Raw genomic sequence first — 24,697 nt, forward strand, 5'->3', positions numbered from 1 at the left:
ATCATTTTCCCCGGAGAACTGCAGAGAAGCCAACAGAGAAAAAAATTCACCCGTTCATAAAAGTACACCCAAATACTTATTTTACTCACTGAACTGCAACACATTTTTAACATGCGTATCGTGTTTGTTTTTTTTTCTGGATTTTTGGTTGAGATTCTGACTCTATCGTTTATAATACACCTATTCTAAAAATTATAGACACATTATTTGTAAGTGGGCAAATTTACAAAATCTGCAGGGGATTAAATAATTCTTTTTCTCCACTGTATGTTAAAGGATAAGTTCACCTTTTGCCAAAAGATGATAAATGCATACTCTTTTGCAGGTAAAAAATGTGCATTTATTACCTTTTGTTGCAGGAGCGTGTAAAGCATTGCATCATTGATGATCAGCAGATCGGTGATGCCTCAGCAGATTGGTGATGCCTAAGAGGAAACCAAAATCTTTATACGTTTCCATGCGAATGGTCTGGCAAGAGTTGAATTTGGGTTGGCAGCAATGTACAGTATTGTTGTGCGTAAAGATTGCTTTGGTCCACAATCAATTAAAACAGATCTGTTAAAAACCAATAAAAAAAGAAATCAAGGGGCGTTGTTAAATTTTGTTTTTTTTTTTTCCACCTGAGTTCCATGTTGGGCTATGAATGGGGTAATAAGGTGTGCTGCTAAATTTGCAAGTACCCCTGGAAGGACACTATGGGCTCTATGGACCTGTGCGTGATTTCTTGATGGCTGTGGGATGCTACTAGTGCTAGCCACTGCACCAGTTTAGATTGAGCTTCTGAGACTCGCCACGTCACCATTAGATACTGCAATGCTAGTGTGTAAAATGCCAGGATGTACTAGGCCGCTGGTACCTGCCAGTCAACCAAAAGGTAGTGCAGCACTAATACCCTGCTGCATATGAGAAAAGTCATGCATTCCTAGCACTTTAGCTACCTGGAGTCGGGTAAGCCTGATCCTAATAAATTTGTTGTTGCTGCTCTCTACAGGTTCTTATTCGGAGCCTGATTTTTGACAGTGAGGATTCCCCTTCGCTCTCATTTGTCATACTCAGAATGACACTTCACCAGTGTACCTTTCTTTGGACATTTTGGGCACTAAATTTACAGCTACCTAGTGCGATTAACCTGGCTGTCAAGGACTGCTTGAACTGCTAGAAATAAAATTTACCTGCTAAGTTAGCAGAGATCAGGCCTGATCTTTCTAACACTTCTGCTTTGTATACAATGTATTAGAGGTGGCAGTGATTTACTGACCCTACACTTGTTGGCAGGGGGGCTAAACACAAATGCTGGCAGGTATCGGGGCTGATCGTGCTGCATCTTTTGGGAACACTATACTAAGAGAGATACTAGTATAGTTTTGTTTGTGATCAATGTATTGATCTGTACAGACACTATTCTAGTAATGGTGGCAATCAGTGACCTACAGCGTGAATGCAATATTGTGAGGGCAATCTAATGCTAATTGCCCCTAGCTGGGAGGGATGCTAACTGGTCCTCGCTATTTGATGTCGCAAGTGACGCTAATTCAGTAAAAAATACCGTACACTGACAGTATACTAATGGCACTGGCTGCGTGACGGGTGATCAAAGAGTTACCTGAGGATGATCAAAGGGTTAAATGTGCATAACTAAGGGGTGTGTGTGTGTGTGCATATATATAATCTCTTGCTGGACCGAAAAAGGGTCAAGGGAGAGAAGAACCAACTAGATTGAGCGCCTGTGTTTACTAACAAAGGCAAAGGGCTAGTCTCTCATTTGCTGCAGCTGATCAGCAGGTCCTGCAGCAAATTACAGCAGAGGTCACCTGGAGCACATGCATGCGCACACCTGGAGGAAGGCATGTACAGGTGTGTTGCTGTGCCTGTACAGGCTGCCCACCTGCAGTACATGGCAGGCAGTCCAGAGGTGGTAAAAAGAAAAAAAACATGAGCTTTACATTTCAAAGAATATGAAATAAGTGTGCAAATGAGAAGAGGTTACATTAGTATAGACCAGGGGTAATGAATTAAAATTCAAGGAGGTCCGGTTGCTAAAATTTTCTTTGGGCCGAGGTCCGAATCTGAAGTCTTTGCTATGACTCAGAAAGATGGGCAAAACAAAAACGTGTCCATCAGCGTTGCTCTTAACATAAAATATGCCCATCAGAGTGCCCCCTAACATAAAATGTGCCCATCAGAGTGCCCCCTAACATAAAATGTGCCCTTAGCATAAAATTTGCTCATCAGCGTGACCCTTAACATAAAATAAGGGACACGCTGATGGGCACATTTTATGTTAGGGGGCACTCTGATGTGCACATTTTATGTTGGGGGGCACTCAGATGGACACATTTTATGTTAGGGGGCACTCTGATGTGCACATTTTATGTTAGGGGGCAATCTGATGGGCATATTTTATGTTAGGGGGCACTCTGATGTGCACATTTTATGTTAGGTTGCACTCTGATGGGCAAAACAAAACGTGTAAATCAGCATTGCTCTTAACATAAAATATGGCCATCAGAGTGCCCCTTAGCATAAAATATGCCCATCAGATTGCCCCCTAACATAAAATATGCCCATCAGAGTGCCCCTTAGCATAAAATATGCCCATCAGAGTAGCATAAAATATGCCCATCAGAGTGCCCCCTAACATAAAATGTGCCCATCAGAGTGCCCCCTAACATAAAATGTGCCCATCAGAGTGCCCCCTAACATAAAATGTGCCCATCAGAGTGCCCCCTAACATAAAATGTGCCCATCAGAGTGCCCCCTAACATAAAATGTGCCCATCAGAGTGCCCCCTAGCATAAAATGTGCCCATCAGAGTAGCATAAAATGTGCCCATCAGAGTAGCATAAAATGTGCCCATCAGAGTAGCATAAAATGTGCCCATCAGAGTGCCCCCTAGCATAAAATGTGCCCATCAGAGTGCCCCCTAGCATAAAATGTGCCCATCAGAGTGCCCCTAGCATAAAATGTGCCCATCAGAGTGCCCCTAGCATAAAATAGGCCCATCAGCGTGACCCGTAACATAAAATAAGGGGCACTCTGGGCACATTTTATGTTAGGGGGCACTCTGATGGGCACATTTTATGTTAGGGGGCACTCTGATGGGCACATTTTATGTTAGGGGGCACTCTGATGGGCAAAACCGTGTAAATCAGTGTTGCGCTTAACATAAAATCTGCCCATTAGAGTGCCCCTTAACATAAAATCTGCCCATTAGAGTGCCCCTTAACATAAAATCTGCCCATTAGAGTGCCCCTTAACATAAAATCTGCCCATTAGAGTGCCCCTTAACATTAAATCTGCCCATTAGAGTGCCCCTTAACATTAAATCTGCCCATTAGAGTGCCCCTTAACATTAAATCTGCCCATTAGAGTGCCCCTTAACATAAAATAAGGGGCATGCTGATGGGCACATTTTTTTTATGGGGCACTCTAATGAGCACTACAAAATATGCCCATCAATCTGCAGACTTTAAAAACCTCCCATCAGCTTTAAGTGCAGCTATGACCACATTCCTTTCTCCCCTTGTGCTCCACATACCTGGAGCCAGGAGCCGAGCCAGAAGCCACGAGCAGGGGGGCGGGGCGCGCACATAATGTCACGCCCCAACTCGCTGCCTGGCTGAATGGGAGCCGCAGTCAGGAGCGGGGGGCGGGTCGTGCGCGTGACGTCACGCCCCTACTCGCGGCCCGACAGGACACCGGCCGGGAACCGCAGCGCACACACAGTACGTCACTGGTTGCTGGGACACCCGCGGTCCCAGCAAACCATTGAATGAATAAAGGAGGCGGCCTCGCGGTCCGGGTGAAAGCATCGTGCGGGCCGCCAATGGACCGCGGGCCGCCATTTAGTGACGGCCGGTATAGACCTATGTAAGACTAAACAGTATCTACAGTATACTGAATCTGTTCAAAGGTACTGATAGAATGGTTCCAAGCGAACTCCAGTAAATGTTCCTCTTACTAAAACCAGCTTCATAAGGTTAGGTGAAATAGACAAAATGGCAAATTGCAACCTACAGTCAGGTCCATAAATATTCGGACATTGACACAATTCTAATCTTTTTGGCTCTATACACCACCACAATGGATTTGAAATGAAACAAACAAGATGTGCTTTAACTGCAGACTTTCAGCTTTAATTTGAGGGTATTTACATCCAAATCAGGTGAAAGGTGTAGGAATTACAACAGTTTGTATATGTGCCTCCCACTTTTTAAGGGACCAAAAGTAATGGGACAGATTAACAATCATAAATCAAACTTTCACTTTTTAATACTTGGTTGCAGATCCTTTGCAGTCAATTACAGCCTGAAGTCTGGAATGCATAGACATCACCAGACGCTGGGTTTCATCCCTGGTGATGCTCTGCCAGGCCTCTACTGCAACTGTCTTCAGTTCCTGCTTGTTCTTGGGGAATTTTCCCTTCAGTTTTGTCTTCAGCAAGTGAAATGCATGCTCAATCAGATTCAGGTCAGATGATTGACTTGGCCATTGCATAACATTCCACTTCTTTCCTTTAAAAAACTCTTTGGTTGCTTTCGCAGTATGCTTCGGGTCATTGTCCATCTGCACTGTGAAGCGCTGTCCAATGAGTTCTGAAGCATTTGGCTGAATATGAGCAGATAATATTGCCCAAAACACTTCGGAATTCATCCTGCTGCTTTTGTCAGCAATCACATCATCAATAAATATAAGAGAACCAGTTACATTGGCAGCCATGAATGCCCACGCCATGACACTACCACCACCATGCTTCACTGATGAGATGGTATGCTTTGGATCATGAGCAGTTCCTTTCCATCTCCATACTCTTTTCTCTTCCCATCACTCTGGTACAAGTTGATCTTGGTCTCATCTGTCCATGGGATGTTGTTCCAGAACTGTGAAGGCTTTTTTAGATGTTGTTTGGCAAACTCTAATCTGGCCTTCCTGTTTTTGAGGCTCACCAATGGTTTACATTTTGTGGTGAACCCTCTGTATTCACTTTGGATTGTTGACATTGACACACATACACCTACCTCCTGGAAAGTGTTCTTGATCTGGCCAACTGTTGTGAAGGGTGTTTTCTTCACCAGGGAAGCGTTCTTTCTTCTTAAGGATGTTCCAAACAGTTGATTTGGCCACACCTAATGTTTTTGCTAACTCTGTGATGGGTTTGTTTTGTTTTTTCAGCCTAATGATGTCTTGCTTCACTGATAGTGACAGCTCTTTAGATCTCATATTGAGAGTTGACAGCAACAGATTCCAAATGCAAATAGCACACTTGAAATTAACTCTGGACCTTGTATCTGCTCCTTGTAAATGGGATAATGAGGGAATAACACACACCTGGCCATGGAACAGCTGAGCAGTCAATTGCCCATTACCTTTTGGTCCCTTAAAAAGTGGGAGGCACATATACAAACTGTTGTAATTCCTATACATTTCACCTGATTTGGATGTAAATAACCTCCAATTAAAGCTGAAGGTCTGCAGTTAAAGCACATCTTGTTTGTTTAATTTCAAATCCATTGTGGTGGTTTATAGAGCCAAAAAGATTAGAATTGTGTCGATGTCCCAATATTTATGGACCTGACTGTACATATTAATCATTAAGGTGAACAGTGTGGCACATAAGAATAAATGTAATCTGTTAAAAAGTGCATGGTAAAAGCAGTCTGAGAGAAGGCATTACGATTACAGGAGCAAGAGAATAAAAGTGGAATATTTGTATGTGATGACATGAGGTGACAAGGCGGTGGTAATACATTTAATACATCATCTGTATGTGTCTACAGGATGGAAACAGTTTTATTGTGTTGGACGAAGAAAGCTTTGCAAAAGAGATATTACCCAGACATTTCAAACATAACAACATGGCAAGTTTTGTACGGCAACTCAATTGGTGTAAGTACAGACTCATTTAATATGTCTCACAAAATCATGATCTAGTCAATACTGCAAAATATTAAACCTGAATTTTAGTTAAAAATGTTTTCTACTGCCTGCCAACATATCACTTACCTGTTATGATGTATGTCCTACATCTACTGCTTAGTGTAGTGGTTTTCTCTGCAGAGTGCCCAGTCCTCTTCCTGGTGCTAAACTTCTGACACAGTGGAGGTTAATAGTTTTTGGACTTGAGCAGAATTGCATTCATGACATTCCGACGGAAAAACACCCGTCCTCCCTTCTAATCATTGAGAAAAGCATGTTGGTTGTTTACACTGAATGTAACGTGATTTCTTATTTGGGGAGAGAATCCTGTCCTTCATCTATCACCCACTCCGAGATTGTTTTACATGCAGTTTAAGCAATGCACCAGATTTTCCTAATGGATGAGAAGGAAGGAGGTGGTGGGTCCCCATCAGACCATGTTGAATGTAGTTCACCCCGAAGACCAGAAGCTCTGAACATCTGCTGTGCCAGAGCATCAGTGCCAGGAAGAGGACTGGGCACCCTGCATAGAAGAGTTCTACATGAAGCAGCAGCCTGCATGCATTGGGGAATGCTACATTTCAGGTAAGTGTTCTGATCACGCTCCTCTCTGCACAGCTGCTGCGGCTGGTGGGAGCAAACTTTCTCCCATATAGACAGCGTTTAGAGCAGTAGATGCTGGTGTATAATTGAGCCCTGCCCATTACACAGTGTAGTTGGAGCTTTGCAGTCATAGAAATGCCACCATTTGCAGTAAATAACTTGCCTTCTGTTATCTGTTCTGATTGTTTCTTTATTTTCTTTAAATTTCAATAAATGAAATAACTTTTTGTGCACATATCTACAGGAGCCTCCTACAGCCAGTCACAGCCATATATCAAGAGCTTTTAACAATCCAAAGCTCAGATGCTTCTGGGTAACATTGGAGCTTGCTGCTAAGTCCCAATTTTAGGTCTTGCTGTTGGCACGGCCAGCCTCTGCAGTTGTCAAAAAAGCAGTCTGACATTTTAATCTAACAAATTCCAATAAAAATTAAAAAGTAAAAAAAAAAAAGCAGTCTGACAGTGTTTATAAACAGCACTGATCAAAACATTATACAAGTCAAAGATACAAAGTTACATATTGTTGTTTTTATATCTTTCTGTTCATGTATCTGCAGGTCAAAGGGATGAATTTAGATATGCTATCGATTTCAGTTAATGCACCCTTAGCCCCGGTTCACACTTATGCGATGCGGGAAGGCTGCGAATCCGCAGCCTGTTCCCGCATCGCAAACGCACCCCCGGCAGTTCACACTGCCATATGCGATACGCTGGGGGTGTCAATGTAATCTTAACGACACCCCCAGTTTGATCGCATATTGCAGTGCGATCTTGCAGTTCGCACAGGATCGGATCGCACAAGTGTGAACCGCTGTGCGATCCGATCCTGATGCGGCTGCAAAAAAGGGTCCTGTGCGTGTTTGCTGCGGGTGCGGTGCGAATTTAGCCATACAAAGTGTATGGCTAAACTCGCACCACACAGCCGATCGCATGTAATGAAGGAGCAGTGCGCTCCGACATTACATGTGAATGCCGCAGCCGCACAAATGTGAACCGGCTCTTACAAGTAAAAAAAAAAAAAAAGTTTTTGATTATTTAAACTATTTTTTTTTTTTTATGTTTTGTTTGTTAATAATAAAACATTCACTCATTCCTTATTTTACAGTTATCTGATTATAGATTCATGTAGCAAATGAGGGGGCTACTAGTTAGTGCCCCTGCAATAAGCTCTGTATCCTTTGCACCATGCTCTTCTCCATGTATGTGTAAGCTCCCATAATGTGTGGGGGATCCCCTGGTGATGTCTTCTTGCTGTTTGGGTGCTGGAGAGGCTTTGGCAGGTGCCCCTTGTTTTCCCCACAGTGCCTATGGGAGCTGCAGCATCCTACTGGCTGGCTCCCAAACCCCCAGACACCCCTGCTTGGGTGCGCTGATTTCTTCTAAGGCTGCTCAGTGAAGTCTGCCAGTGCTTTTGTACAGGCGCATCCCGCTGAAGCAACTGTGCAATTGCACTTGCCTGTGCTACTGTGCAGGCGCCATCTTGGAACTAACCCTTTCCCATTGGGACATCAGCCAAACAGGACATACTTTGCAGAGCTCCTACACAGCACAGGCCACTTCATGAACAAGGACCTTGAGCTTCCAGATGGTGGGATACTGGGAGGCTACCCTCTTCTTCCACCTTGGTGCCAGCCCTAAGAATTGTGAGTATTTTGCCCCCTTGTGTGCTTGACAAGCATGGTGAATTTGGTACCATGGTGATCAGGACGGTGGGGACTAGGCTCTCTTAGAAGACAGTCTTCCCTCCACAAATTCATTTAGGGCTAGAAAACCAGCTTTGGCTCTCAAGTAACATCTAGTTTCTCACTAACTCCTATAGAAACTCCATCCTCTGGGACCTTTGTGTCCAAGGAGGAATTCTCAGTTGCCTTTTCCACTGTGTTAGAAGAGTTGGTGGATATCTAAAAAAAAAAAATAGTGGAGAAATGGCTGTAAAACTGTCACTACCAGAATCCCAAGATAGCATAAGGTATCAGGATTTGGGTCTTGGAAAGCCCCCTAACCAACTGAGTCTTTTTTAATTTGCATTCACATACTGAGGAGGGCCTGTACAAAAAATAGATTCCTTCTGGATAAGGTATTTTCTTTGCTTTTCATTGGGGGTGCAACATTTTCAGTTTGCGGCTTTTGGCCTATTGCTGACCAAAGTCTTAGCTTTTCTGCGACCCAGGAGATTCCCATTCTTCTGTTTATGGTCAATAAACTCCTGCAAGGACAAGTAAGTGAAGGGCTCAAGGCCAATGTTCAGCAGATGGTGCAAGCCCTGCAGGCCTTGGGCTGGATCCACAATCTCAAGACTGAACTAAATATCTGGGCCTCATCCTAGACATGACCCTGGCACAAGTTTTCCTTCCCAAGGGAAAGATGCAGACCCTTTAGTCTACGGTTGATTTTCTTGGAATGCCCCACTAATCACTGATGGATAAGGTTGTTGGGATTAATAGTAGTCTCCTCCAAGCCAGTCCCCTATGTTACATAGTTACATAGTTACATAGTAGGTGAGGTTGAATAAAGACAATAGTCCATCCAGTTCAACCTGTGTAGGTGTGTGTGGCTGTAATCATCTCACATACCCCTGAATGTTCTGATCCTTGAGATGTAAGTCTAAGAGTCTTTTGAAAGCCACCATACTACCCGCAGAAACCACCTCTTGTGGTAGAGAATTCCACAATCTTGTAGCCCTAACAGTAAAGAACCCCCCACGTTGCCTGAGGTTAAAACACTTCTCCTCTAATCGCATTGTATGCCCTCGAGTCCTCATGCAATCCCTTCGAATGAACAGCTTTTTTTCTAAGCTGGGATCCCCATTAAGATATTTATAAATTGCTATCATGTCCCCCCTCAGACGTCTCTTCTCCAGGGAGAATAAATGGAGCGATTGTAGACGCTCTTCATAGTCAAGGTCCTCCAATCCCCTAATTAGTTTAGTTGCCCTTCTCTGGACTCTCTCCAGCTCCAACACATCCCTCCTGAGGACTGGTGACCAGAACTGGACAGAATACTCCAGATGCGGTCGGACCAGAGTTTTATAAAGTGGAAGGATTATAGTCTTATCTCTGGAATACATCCCTTTCTTTATGCATGCTAATATTCTGCCGGCTTTGGCAGCTGCCGCTTGACATTGCATGCTGTTGCCTAATCTATCATCAACCAAGACTCCCAGATCCTTCTCCATTTTTGATTCCCCCAAGGGTTCCCCTCCTAACGTGTATTGTGCTTTTATGTTTTTTTTTTGTGCAGTTTCATTTAAGGCTATTAAAACTTAAAATCCTGACAGTGTGGGATAAAAGGACTATGTCTCTCCCCTTCCACACTGGATCTCTCTGCTCCAGTGACTGCCAGTCACGGTCCAGTTTGAAAATGCAGTATGTAAATCACCAAGGTGATTGTTAGTCGCTGATCTCATTAATAATCACACCTTTTGCTAGCCTACTTCAATCTGGCCACCTTTCCAGCCAGCTCTAATCCCTGTCTTATCAGCTCTTCCCCAGACTTGTCTGGTCCCTGATATCTACAGTACCCCATTTAGACTGCTCATTTCAACACTAGGGCACAACTGGTGCAACATGCGAAGACGGTATTAAAATCAAGCAGAAACTGCAGCTCTAGTGACTGTGTAGCAGGAAACAGAATATAAACAACATGGTAAACAAAAAAAAAATTGAGTGCGCAAAAACTGCTACAGAGCAATTCTGAATTACAGCTAAGGCGTCTACTTCTGGATTGTGTCTCAACTCAATGTGTTTCAAAGGTAAACCTCCTTGTCAATCCTTTTTATTTATTTATTTATTTATATAAATATATATATATATATATATATATATATATATATATATATATATATATATATATATATATATATATATATATATATATATATATATATATATATATATATATATATATTAGTAGAGATGTACGATTCTGGATAAAATGAGAATCACGTTTTTTTTGCTTAAAATAAAGATCACGATTCTAGGCGTAACATCATCTTTTACATTATACAAAAAATTGGGCTAACTTTACTGTTTTTTATTTTTTTAAATTCATTAAAGTGTATTTTCCCCCCAAAAACTGCATTTGAAAGACCTCTGCGCAAATACAGTGTGACATAAATGATTGCATCGATCGCCATTTTATTCTCTAGGGTCTCTGCTAAAAAAAAAAAATTATTTATATATATATATATATATATATATATATATATATAAAATGTTTGGGGGTTCTAAGTAATTTTCTAGCAAAAAATACCGATTTTAACTTGTAAGCAACAAGTGTCAGAAAAAGACTTAGTCCTCAGAAGATTATACTGCCCTCAGTATAGTGGCTCGTTATCGTCCAGCGACGTAGGTCTACGTCGCTGGACTCCTCCCCTTGTGGGCCGTGGAGGCTCGCTCCCGCTGTATTCAGACACAGCGGGAGTCGGGCCAGGGGAGGAGAGGCGGTGATCACCGCCGCACTTCCCCGATCGTTGGGGATCGAGTGAGGAAATCTGCCCACTTGTGTAAACAAAGCGGGCGGATCTCCTATGTGACAGGTAGTCACAGATTACAGGATTCAGCATAGCTGAACCTGCGATCTGTGCCTGTGTCACACAGTCCCTTCCCCCCACACACGTCAGTAAGCACCAGGCATACATTAACCCCTTGATCACCAATAAAAGTTAACCCCTTCCCTGCCAGTGTTATTTTTACAGTAACAGTGCAAATTTATAGCACTGATTACTGTAGTAATGCCACTGCTACCCCCAAAAATGTCAGGGGTCCGATCTGTCCGCCGCAATGTCGCAGTCCCGCCAAAAAAATCGCAGATCGCCGCCATTACTAGTTAAAAAAAAAAAATGACATAAATTTCCCGTAGTTAGTAGCTGCGATAACTTTTGCGATTTTTGTTTTTTACCAAACATATGTAGCAGAAAACAAATTGGCCTAAAATGTTAAAAAATTTAGATTTTTTTACATATTTTTTGGGGAATTTCATATAAAAAAAATGTGAAAAATATTATTTTCAAATTGTTCACTTTTTTTTGTTTATAGCGCAAAAAGTAAAAATCGCACAGGTGATAAAATACCACCAAAAGAAAGCTCTATTTGTGGGGAAAAAAAGGACATAAATTTAATTTGGGTACAGCGTTGCACGACCGCGCAATTGTCCGTTAAAATAACGCAGTGCCGAATCGCAAAATATGGCCTGGTCAGGAATGGGGTCAAATCTTCCGGTCTTAAAGCGGTTAAAAATACGCTCATTGAGAATTTTTTTGTCAAAGACATGTAGCTAAATACATTTTGGCCTCAATATATGACAACAATTTAATATATTGGATATTTTTTAACTGTCAAAGTAGAAAAATATTGTTATTTTTTCAAAATTGTCGCATTTTTTTATTAATATCGCAAAAAATGAAAAGCGCAGAGGTGATCAAATACCACCAAAAGAAAGCTCTGTTTGTGGTAAAAAAAAGGACGTAAATTTCCTTTGGTTACGGCGTTGCATGACCGCGCAATTGTCAGTTAAAGTCGCACAGTGCCGAATCGCAAAAAGTGGCCTGGACATAAAGCAGGAAAATCCTCCGGTCCTAAAGTGGTTAAGCAAAAAGAACATATATATATATATATATTTAATCTTTTTTTTTTTTTTTCTGGAGCTAATATTATTCATAGTTCACTGTGTTCTGTAGCAGTTTTTGAGCTCTCAAATTTTCTTTGTTTCATATATCCTTTTATATGAATGTGAACAGAGGAAGTATGGACAAGAATTCAACACAAGTTACAGCTCATTACATTTATTTGTAAATTAAAAAAAAATAAAATGTGTGAAAAAAGTGTGTGTGTGTGTGTGTGTGTGTATATATAATGTATGTGTGTGTATACAAACACATGAACTCTAAATGACATCCCAGTCTTAGTCCATAGGGTTCAATATAGAGTTGGCCCACCCTTTGCAGCTATAATCGCTTCTCACTCATCAATGTATTTATAGACCTTGCTTTGTGCACTGGTGTGCAGTCATGTTGGAACAGGAAGGGGCCACAAAGTTGGAAGCATGAAATTGTCCAAAATGTCCTGGTATGCTGACGCCTGAAGAGTTCCCTTCGCTGAAGCTATGGGGTCAAGCCCCCCCCCCCCCTCCAAATCGTTTGGAGCAGTGCACATAGCACGGTCTATAAAGACATGGATGAGCGAGTTTGGGGTGGAGAAACTTGACTGGCCTACACAGAGTCCTTATCTCAGCCCGATAGAACAGAGAAGAATTAAAGCGTAGACTGCGAGCCAGGCCTTCTCTCCAACATCAGTGCCTGCCTTTCAAATCACTTCTAGAATGGTCAAACATTCCCATAGACACACTCCTAAACCTTGTGGACAGCCTTCCCAGGATAGTTGAAGCTGTTGTAGCTGCAAAGGGTGGACCAACTTAATATTTGAACCCTAAGGACTAAGACTGGGATGGTACGATGGAAACTTTGTGTGTGTGTGTATATATGTATGTGTGTGTGTATATATATATATATATATATATATCTCTTGAATATATTAAAACTATTGTATGTCCTTTCCATTTTTTGCAGTGTATCTTCAGGTATTCTGCGCAAAAAAGGGTCAAAAGCGTAAGACGTGAACAGAAGCATGTGCCTAGTGTTAAAAGTGCAAAAAGTTGCTCTTTCAACCTATAACAGCAAGAAGCTGTATGTTCATACACGCCAAACGAGCTAAACATTCGACATTCATCCAAACACTCGGCTCATTCCCACTGGCCACAACTAGTCTTAGGCTAAACATTTTATATTCGATCTATAATTGTGCCTACTCATGGCATCGTTGTTTACTCCCTTATTTAGCTTTACATGCTTAGTTGCAGTTTTATTATTTCAACACAGACATAGTATGCAGTAGTTTGCAGAGGACATGGCTTCATTCATTAATATCAATCCCTCTTAAAGCTGCATTGAATCAAATGTGTTTACTAAACTCAGGGAAATTTTGAAGTAAATCGGGTTATCAACCTGTGGCTTCTGAAGGATATTCATAGGTATGATTCTGCACATCATTTCCAGTGTCGGGGACAACAAGTCACCTGGTGACAGTAACTGCTTGTCAACAACCTGACCTTTTGAAATCTGTTATTTGTTCTGCATTTTTAGGAGTTGGGTGACTGTGTAAGGTTAAACAGTTGACAGGGCGGTTTAGAATCTTGACTAAGCTATAGACCTTCAAATATTTGTTCTTGACAAGAAGTAAATGAGCTTTAAAAGAAGCCCACCCTTATCTTGCAAGCTGAAGGCACTGTGGACCAACTCACTCTCAAAGTTCATATCAGACATAAGGAAGTCTTTCAAGTCAGCGGTTCAGCTCATCCTGCCCACTTCCCTTCCAGAACATCTGCTCCATTCATACAGGCAGTCCCCAAGTTACAAATATCCGACTTACATTCGACTCATACTTCCAAACGGAGGGAAACAACAGGAAGTGAGAGGAAATCTCCCCCTTGGAAGAGAAATTCACTCCTGTAAAAGTTATCATGGAAAAAAGGTGTCTCCACTAAAGCTTTATCACTAATCCTCGTTTCCACGACAGCCCGAAAATTCAAAAATCCAATTGTCACAGGGACAGAAAGTGAGGTGAAATCTTCTGAACAGGGGCACAGACAGCAAAACAAAGATTTACAGAGGTGTTAAATAGGGATAGACCAATTTATCGGAAAGGCCGATATACACTTTCCCCGATATATCGGTATCGGCCCCGGAACTGGCCGATATTGCCGATATTTTTGTGACCTCATTCTGCCTTCTTAGGCCGCCTCCCTAGCCTTGGACAGCCTCGTCTGGCATCGGGAATAGTCTCGCGGAAGCGTATCACAGCCATACACCCACCCACAGCAGCCCGGTGCCAGCCAGCCACCCACATCCACAGGCCCTGTACGAGCCAGCCAGCCACCCACAGGCCCTGTACCAGCCAGCCAGCCACCCACAGGCCCTGTACCAGCCAGCCACCCACAGCCCATGTGCCAGCCACCCACCCACCAAAGGGTGCCACCCACCACAGGGTGCCAGCCAGCCACCCACCACAGGCTGCCAGACAGCCAGCCACACACCACAGGCTGCCAGACAGGCAGCCACCCACCACAGGCTGCCAGCCAGCCACCCACCACAGGGTGCCAGCCATTAAGCATTAAACAAAAATTAACATGTTCAGTACCAGATTTGTGTCAAAAATGGTCTTTAAAAATTCAAATGCACAAAATATCGGCTCATATTGGCCGATATCGATATGTATTGGCCAAAATATCAGGATCGGCCCTGAAAAAAACATACCGGTCTATCCCTAGTATTAACCCTTTTCTATGATATTCAAAAAATGTTAAAACATTTTTGGCTGGAGTTACACTTAAAAAATGTAGATGTTCCAACTTGCATACAAATTCAACTGGGGACTGCCTGTATTAGGGATTAGGAAGCTGTAAGCCTGTTAGGTCACCGCTGGGATGGTAGAAGCAACAAGGTAAGTTAAACGGCTGAGAAAGCAATTTAAAGAATTCAGCCCTTCCTGTCCAGAGTATCTGCTGCTACAGATATCAGTGAGGGCTTGTTTTAAAGCTGATTTACTGTTTAGGAAGATCAAAATTCTTCAATGTCAATAGCCTTGCCTCGGGTTCACTCAAGTTCATTTTAATCCATTGTGCATCTACAGTACACATTTTAGAACCTATTACTCAAACTAGGTTAGTTTAATTTGGATGGAAAATAGGTGTTAAACCCTCTGCCAGTTTATAACATGGCTTCTGGACCTTGGGTTGAACATCCTATCTTGACCCCTAGCATGATATAACAGAGCCAATCTCTGTACTTGGAATTCAGTTTGTGAAGGGTGACACTCTCACTGTGGAGTCCTCCCCTGGAAATTTTAAAAACTAATATGGGAACAACTTTCAATCCACAAAGAAACAGATTAATTTAGAGAAGTAAAAAAAATAAATAAAAATCTTCCAAGATTTTTGTAAAGCTGGTCTAATTTGTATATATATATATATATATATATATATATATATACTAGTAAATCAAGATCATGAAATGCATGCATGATCTGTACTTGAAATGTTCAATATTTGCTAATTGCCAATCTTCAATTGTTAATTTTAAATGGGCTTTGAAAATATCACCAATAAACAACACGGCATAGTGGGGTTGATTTAGTAAAACTAGAAAGTGCAAAATCTGATGCAGTGCTGCATAAAAACCAATCGGCTTCCAGTTTTTTTTTTTTTACTTTTTTGTCAAAGCTTGATGTAAGAAGCTACCACACAGAGCTGCACGAGATTTTGCGCAATCCACTTTTAGTAAATCAACCTCAATGTATATTTGCATATACATTATACATTTTTCATTTTGTTTTTTTTCAGCAAATGTAAGATCGCTCTTGTTTTTGCAGATGGCTTTCATAAAGTTATGCAGGATGAGTCTGGTGCAGCTAGGCATGATAAATACTGCTCAGGCAGATTCCAACATCCTTTTTTCAAGCGTGGCCAAGAAGAGTTACTGATAAAGATAAAACGGAAGGTGACGCCAAGTACTGGAGATAATAAGCGTGTATTCCGGAAGGCTAAGGTTTGTTTGCTTATTTGTTTCTTTTACAAATTTCAGGTACAGTATGTAGTCCAGATTTTGGATGCATGAATTTTCAGGAATAAGATATACAAAATTTTCCTAAGCAAATGTTTATATTTGTCTCTAAAAGGGAATATAAAGGATAAAATGTGCATCTGAATGGGTTTATAAGGAAATGTTATTACACTCTTACTATCACAGTCTGTTTTAATTGGTGATCAGCATGATGCCCCTTGACAGAGAAATATTATTCTGCATTTCCTTTTGCAACTGGGAGCCCACAGAAGGTTGGTCTCTTAGTTCCAGGAACCTGCTGTCACTGACAGTGCTGATTTCTGATTAATGAGTCCACTTTGAACCCTGATCATGTGATCACTGTTAGAGCCATAGTAATCACATGGGTTTGCCTATGAAATAAATCTTCCAGCTAAGCTGCCCTTTATGACTTGCACAGAGTGAGGCACATTTAACAGTTGGCTGGGCTAATAAAGTTAAAAAAAAAAAAAAAAAATATATATATATATATATATATATATATATTGCAGCTCAGCTGCAGCCAAGACAAATTTTCTCTTTCGTTCATTGACGGACACGGCTCCTGAGAATCTTGATCAGTGGGTTATACTGTCCCCTACAGGAGTAGGACACTAGACAGAAAAAGAACTTGACTATGCCTATGGGCAGTCCCAGGAGGTATACTCGCCCTCTCTGCTATGGGTACTCTCTGGTCCTGGCAATTTTTTCTTTTTAGATGGCTTTTTTCTCCTGTTTTTTATCTTGTGAGATCTACAATCAACTGCCGGACTGGGCGATGGGCTGGAAAATCTAGATCCAGTGGTCATCCCAGTCTAGCTAGCGAGCGTGCACAAACCACAGCTCCGCACTAGGTCGGCCACAACATAGCCTCACTGGACAAGGGCTGGCCTGTGAGTTAAATGCCTTGCGAGATCGCATTCCTCCTGGCCGACAGCCCCCCCATTTCAATGGCGAGGCGGTTCTGTCTGGATTGGTGCCTGTCTGGTTTTGGAGTGGACGCGAGCCCCTCCCTGGGGTGGTCAGACCCCTGGGTTCCCCTCCTTCCCATTGGGGCCCCCTCCATGCCTTGGTGGTCACTGTGGGTCATCTAGCCCCCCATCCACCACCCCTCCTATCTGGGGTAGTGTGGTGATCTGGGCTGCTTTGTGGGGCTGGGGCATGGTGCTGTACTGGTGGTGGGGGTGGGGGATTTGCACCGCCGGTGACTTGGCTTTTAGCTGAGTAGGGAGGGGGACTGTACCTGGTGGGGGCTCCTGCCCAGTTCCAGACTTCCTTTCTGTGCCTTGCCTGGGCCCCAGGGATCCCTCTTGGGTCCCTGGGAGCCTCATGGAGCCACGCAGGGCCACCATTTTGTCGTGGCCTATATTGTTTATAGGTTGGTGTAGTCCAGCGGCCATTTTGCATTGGTCCGGCATAGGAATCAGCGACAGCCATTACAGAGGTGCCTCTGGGTGGCGCTTTCGGCTGTGGGAGCCCCTCCTTTTTTCCTGGTGCTGACTCCTGGGTCTCTACCCTTCCTGGACGCCGCACTTGGAGTACATTTTATTTATTTTGGCTGCTGCCGGTGACTGTTTGGTGGGGTGGTGAGTCTGGTCTCTCTCTGCTGCAGGATCGTGGGGTGCTCTGTTGCTGGCGGCCAGGTGGTGTTACCAGCATTGTGGGGGTGTCCCTTAGCAGTGTTTTTCATTTTGTGTGGGGGGTACCCTCATTTATCCATGGAGTCTTTGGAGCACGTTTCCCACCTGACCTCCTCTAAGAGACTGAGGGGCCCTCTGGGTCCCAACCACCCATTAATGCACTGGCGGCGGTCCTGGAGTCCTTTGTGTCCCGGGTGGAGGTGGCTTTTGGGTGGCGGGCTAGCAAAAAGAGCCCCACCGCCTTCCGCTGCCTCTTCTGTCTCTGCAGATCCTGAATCTGATTCGGCCACTGATGGGTTTGTGGCCACGCACCCTGATTTTTCCGATAGTGAGGATGATTCATTCATACCATACCATTCGCATGGTGGTGGCATCCCTGCATGAGGGGGGATTTCCTTGTCTCTGGCGATATCAAGGACGCTTACTTACACATTACGATATGTGTCCGTCACCAGCGCTTTTTCCGCTTTGCCGTGGGAGAGGAACATTATCAGTTCGTAGCGTTACCCTTTGGGCTTATCTCTGCTCCTCGGGTCTTCAAAACTCCTGGGCTACCTGGACGACCTCCTCCTGTGAGTGGAGTCCCCTGCTGCTCTGGTGGACCATGTGGAAATCACTATACGGACTCTGAGGGAGTTCGGCTGGCTTCTGAATTACCAGAAGACTACTCTGGTTTCTTTTTCAAAGTTGGACTATCTGGGTCTGACTCAGGACTCGACTCTAGCCAGAGTGGTCCTTCCTCTGGACAAACTCCAGAAATTGCATGCTGGGTTTCATCTCTTTCTGTCCAGCAGATGGTCATCCATCCGAACTTGCATGTGGGTGCTGGACCTGATGGTTTCTACCCTTCGAGGCAGTTCTGTTTGCACAGTTCGAGACGGGTTCCCTGCAAAAAGGGAGATCTTGGCCAAATATGACAAGTGTTTGAAGTCTCTGGACAATCAGATCCATCTGAGCTGGGAAACAAAAGGGTCCCTGGTCTGGTGGCTTCGCTCTCAGGGCCTTCCTCAGGGCAAATTTTCCCCCTTGTATTGGACAGTTGTAACCACGGATGCCAGTCTGTCTGGGTGTCGAGGTATCCTGGGCCAGAGCTCTGGGTTTTTTGGACACTGGAAGAGTCCAGACTCCCGATCAATGTCCTGGTACTCCGAGTGATCAGGCTGTGACTGGATCACTGGACGGATCGTCTTCAGGGGTGTCCAATGCAAATTCAATTCAATCACCAGGGTGGAACAAGAAGTGTTTTGGCAGCTCTGGAGGTAGCTGACATTCTATGGTGGACAGAACAATTGCTTCTGGCCCTCTCCCACCGTACACATTCCAGAGGTGGAAAACTGGCAGGCGGATTATCTGTCGGCAGGTTTTGGACCAAGGGGAGTAGTCCCTTCATCCGGATGTGTTTCATCAATTGTGTCTTGGCTCAACTGAAAGGTGCAGAGATTTGTGGTACGGTCACGGAATCTTCTGGCAGATGCCACAGATGGGCTAGTGGCCCCATGGGGCCAGTATCGTCTGATTTACGCCTCCCTCCTCTCAAGCTTCTGCCGAGACTCTTGCGCAGGATCGAGGCAGAAGGGATTCCAGTCATTCTAGGTCTGGACTGGCCTCGCCTGTCTTGGTACGCCGACCTGGTGAGGCTGGTCGCTGACGTCCCTTGAAGACTGCCTCTCAGGGAGGATCTGTTGCCCCAAGGGCCGATCTTCCATCCTGCGTTATAGTCGCTGGCTTTGATGGCTTGACTGTTAAAAGCCAGGTGCTGAAGCACAGGTGAGTCTGGGTCAGTGATTCCGATACTGCTGAAAGCTAGGAAGATCTATCATCGTACGTGGAAAGCATGCATTTTGTGGTATGACTTGCTTGGTGTTCACCCTTGCTTTTTTTCGTTGGCTCGGGTTTTGACCTTCAGGGGTTCGAGCAGAAATTGGCTTTGAGTACCATCAAGGGCTAGGTGTTGGCCTTTGCGGTCTTCTTTCAATGACCCTTGGCCAAGCATTCCCTGGGGGAAGTCAGGGGGCTCAACATTTGACTCCTCCAGTGTGATCTTCGCTACCGCCTTGGGATCTCAACTTGGTGCTTTCAGTCCTGCAGAAGCCTCCCTTTAAAAAAATTTCAGGAGATTCCCCTGCTTACGCTGTCCCAGAAGGCGGCCTTTTTGGTTGCAAACACCTGTGCGCACAGGGTGTCGGAATTGGCGGCGTTATCTTGTCACAGCCCTTACTTGGTGGTTCTTCACCCCTGTCCGTTGTTTCTTTCAAAAGTTGTCTCTGATTTCCATTTAAATAAGAACATTGTGTTGCCTCTGTGTCCTAGGCCAAAATATCCTAAGGAAGTTGCGTTGCATGCCATGGATGTGGTTCGGGAATTTCGGGTGTACCTGCCAGCTACGGAGTCTTTTAGGAAGTCAGACTCCCTATTTGTGCTCACGGATGGGCCTCAAAAAGGACTGTCGGCTGCTTCTGCGACCATTTTAAGATGGATCAGACAGACGGTGACTTCAGGCCTATTCGATCAGGGTCCTGTTCCTCCTTTCCCTGTAAAGGTGCACTCCACTCGGACGCTCCAGTGCTTCTTGGGCTCTCCGGCATCAGGCGTCAGTGAGGCAGGTGTGCAAGGTGGCCACCTGATCATCGGTGCACACTTTCACAAAATTCTATAAAGTGGATGTATTGGCCTCTGCGGATGCTTCTTTTTTTTTTTTTTTAGCAGCAACGTTTTGCAGGCTGGTCTTTAAGAAGGTCTGTTCCCTCTTATGTTTCAGGTGGACTCTAGTTCATTTTTGTTGAGCTCCTGTTACCTGGTTGGCTACAGTTTAGCCTTGGGAATTATTTTGCTGTTCCCACCCCTCAGGTTTTGACACTGCTTTGGGATGTCCCACTGGTCAAGATTCTCAGGAGCTGTGTCCGTCAATGAACGAAAGAGAAAATGGGATTTTTGACTTACCGTAAAATCCATTTCTCAATGGATAGACTGTGGGAGGTGTGGAGGGTGGACCTACCTGACCTTGACAGAGAGGACTGGGAGGACTGTTTTGAGGCTAGTACGAGACTTATGATTTCATCCAGAAACAGGCTGATTCAGACTAAATTTCTACATAGAGTGCACTACACCTCCCAGAGACTGCATAGGATATTTCCTCAGAGATCTCAGGAATGTCCCCGCTATGTGAGTTCGAGGTAATTACCTTCCGTCTACAGCTGACCCGCCCTATCTCCCCTGCTTTGTCGCTGTTGGGTATCTCTGATGACGAGAAAAGACCCAGATATACAAAAATATCAATCTCTTATCTTTTACATTATGCTAAGAGAGAAATAATTTTAAAGTGGAACGCCCCCCCCCCCCCCCCCTGGTCTTGTGGGAAAATTCCATCAATGCGGTTCTTCCACTGTATAAGTTAACGTATATAGTTCGGAATTGCCCTAAAAAATTGACAGGGTGTGGCAGCCTTGGACGGCCCATTTTGGCTGACCTGGCTGTGCCGCCTTGTCTGGCTTATCTTACTATAGCTGCTGGTGGAAAGCCTTCACTAGCCCTTGTGTCGTAAGGGGTTACCTTTTTCTCTTTTATTCTCCTGTATCTTGTACTTTTAGTTATCTATGTACTTTTTAATGCTGTGGTATGTATGTGACATTGTTCCATGCCAATGTTTTTAATAATGGAACAGTTTGACTTGTAAAAAAAAAAATGTCTCTAAATCTAGAAGTAGCGTTTTTTAAGTCCAATGTGTATGTACCCTGAAAGTAGAAGCTCCAGCTGAAAGTTGGGAGCCACGTTCTTTTGCTGGTTCAAACCACTTCTATATCAAACACACTAAAGAGGAAACCTGGCCACATTAAAGTCAAACTTCATGTAAATGTTCTTACTTATGACTGTTAGAAGCTCATAAGCCTTATAAAAAACATTTTCTATCCACAGAAAAGGCATTTTGTTTTTAAAACTACATCAAAGTTGTCTTTCCTGGGTAGTTTCAAAACATCTAAAGTTTAGTGAAGTTCTTTCTTGGGAATTCTACAGTATTAAGAAAAAAAAAAAAAGGAAATGGTTTTGGACCAGCACAGTGTATTGGCATTGAAGGTATCCTCTAAAGTGTCTTAAAGCTGAACTCCGGATAAAAATAACTGACTCTTGTAGTGGAGCTCCCCTGCATTGCGAGGGTTGAATTATGTTTTTTTGTCTAGGAAGAACAGTTGAAACATTTTTTAAAGTTGAAGTTTAGCCATGAAAATTTTTTTTTTAGCTTTAGTGAGCTAAAATACCTGTAATGAAGTATGTCCCATGTCATGCAGGCAGCTGGATCCTGTAGAAATCTTCACTGCAGGGATGCCCCATCCCCTTCTTGCTGCTTATAGTGGTTGTAAAGCCACTATATTATGATGATACACTCCCCTCTGTTAAATAAGGACATGTGCTCCATAAAAAGTATGACAATTTCTACCTGATTTCAAAATGACTTCCTGCGCTCACGTGGATCGCTGAGCCTCCTCTCGTGGGCTGACAGCTCCAGCGGGAGGGGCCAAGAACACCCACTGATGTCAGGTGGGAGAAAAGGAGGAGAGCAGTGAGCAATCACGTGAGCGCCGGGAGCCGCTCTGAAATCAAATTTTTTTTTTTCGTACATCACGGGACACGGAGCCATAATCATAACATATGGGCTATATAGGCCACCTATAGGTGAAGGACACTGGCAACCAATCAGAATTGATGACCCCCTATCTTACCCCTCCCACACAGGAAGTACCTCAGTTTTTTCGCCAGTTTCTAAAGGGTGAAGGCCGCTGTGGAGAGGAGCTCCACATGTTTGTTATGTTTCAGGGAAGAAGAAAGAAGATTATGTTATAAAACTCCAATCAAAAATCATTGAATCTAAGGGGTTAGCTATCGGATCCATCGAATAACAGTCAATGGACTAAAAAGATGGTACCCGAGCCTCGGGAAGCAGATACAAGGTTTTGCCTGTAATGCTGTCCTTTTTAGGCACTGGACCCTGGGATCCAGACCCTTGGAATACCAAAACCCAAAGGCGCCCCGTGCAGGGTGCTCTATAGGTCCAAGGCTGTGGCCCCTCAAATATAGGGGACCCTGTCCTTGAAGGTCTTTAAGGCTATGCTCACCATGAGTAGTGAAGATTGGAAACTTGCTTTCAGCCGTTTCCTGTGGCAGGACTGGTGAGTCCATTTTAAACATTTACACAGCAAACAAAGAACCTTTTAATGGTTAAAAATTCCAAAACTGTAAATATTTTATGCACTGTCACCTTTATTAAGATTACCGAGACTTGTGCCAAGTGTATTACTGCTTGTATTCACATTGCAGCAGATTATGCAAAGTATGTTAAAACTTGCCTATACCATATGATTACACTGTGTGTTCCTAGTCTGAGCTGATTACCGGATTCTGCTCTCCCCTCTTTGTTTGTGTTAGCCCTGGCACATAAGCAATTGCATGGTCGCCTTTGCTGGACATTCTTAGCAGGTTTGTGCAGAGTATGTTTAAAGCATGTTTAAAGCATATTATTACTCTATGTGCTGGTTATCTGAAAAGCTGCTGGACATTGTAGCAGATTTATGCAGAGTATGTTTAAACCATATTATTACTCTATGTGTTTTCTCTGTGCTGATTATCTGAAAAGCTGCTAGACATTGTAGCAGGTTTTTACAGGGTATGTTTAAAAGTATGTTTAAAGCATATTGTTACTCTACGTTCTTACCCTGTGCTTTCAGCTGTGGCAAACAGGATCAGCCTAAACTACTCTCTTTCCCCATTTATGCATAAAACCGTTTCAAGGGGTCCAAAGAAACCATTCAACCCTGATGCATGGGGAATGGTATTTCCTGATTTTGTATGCACCATACGGTCAAGTACAAACCGGGGAGCCTTAGCAACAATTCAAAGTTTAGCAAAACAAACAACAAGGTTCCAAAATAGTTACCCTTGCAAGGCAGTTGCAACAGAGGCTCAACACTGGAATAAATGCAAAAACTACTTTATTGAAAAAACATGACTGGCAAACAAATTTCAGTCACTAAAATCTACAGCAGACCAAAGAAGAACCTGTAGCACTTGATACTGTAAAAGGAACCACATTCACTCTCATTCACACATAAAGGGCCCCAGCCATACAACCCTGCACTTCATGAACAACCGCCCCCAGACATCCTAATAGATCACCAGTGCACTAATTGTTTCATTAACATTTAGTTGAAGTTTCACTGGATGTATACAAATATGAGGAATGCAGGGCAGTTCAAACCAATAGCCTTCTGTATACTTCGAATAAGTGAACCTTAGAACTCCAGGACATTCTTCTTTTCAGAGGGAACAAACAATGCTGGAAAAAAGTTAATGGCGAACAATCATTCAAGATGTACCATAGTACAACATGTGTATCCAACATATTGTATCCCTTGAAACCGCTAACTGGCAATAAATGTCCTTAAACCTGCTCAATGTTGATATGGAGAGGGGAGGATAGACATCTATGTGTGTCCTCGGTTTGTAAGGTCAAGTATACCAACAGATCCCCTAAAAGAAAGGGCAGGCATTGGACCAGCTGAGAGCTCAAAGGGTGATAACTGAGGTTCCAGAGAACTAAAGGTTTTGGGGGTTTTACTCAAACTTATTCATGGTCCCCAAACCAAACGGGGATGTGAGACCTATTTTGGATCTTAAGGCGCTGAATCTGTTTCTGAACATTTTGTTCGTTCCACATGGAATCAATTTGTTCAGTCGTAACCTCCCTGCAGGGAGAGGTATTCTTAGCATCCATAGACATCAAGGATGCATATCTTCATGTGCCTATATTTCAGACCCATCAAAGGGAAACCATCACTTTCAGTTTGTGGCCCTGCCCTTCGGTTGGCCACAGCACCAAGAGTGTTCACAAAGATCCTGGCTCCAGTATTGGCTGTTCT

General features: G+C 43.5%; 1 protein-coding gene across 2 annotated transcripts in view; it reads left to right on the forward strand.

Annotated features, from left to right (window-relative positions):
• LOC309550988 (uncharacterized protein) overlaps positions 1-24,697 on the forward strand; it is a 100,435-nt gene that overhangs the window by 15,784 nt on the left and 59,954 nt on the right. Inside the window, exons 2-3 of one of the 2 annotated variants that reach the window (XM_082251409.1) lie at positions 5,778-5,886; positions 15,941-16,068. In XM_082251409.1, the coding sequence (XP_082107535.1) occupies positions 5,778-5,886; positions 15,941-16,068 (237 nt within the window). Of the gene's footprint in view, positions 1-5,777; positions 5,887-15,940; positions 16,117-24,697 lie in introns of both variants that reach the window. The other variant, XM_082251408.1, reaches the window with a different exon arrangement.

This window comes from Pelophylax lessonae (genome assembly GCF_965119305.1).
Source record: "Pelophylax lessonae genome assembly, chromosome: 3".
Classification (NCBI taxonomy): domain Eukaryota; kingdom Metazoa; phylum Chordata; class Amphibia; order Anura; family Ranidae; genus Pelophylax; species Pelophylax lessonae.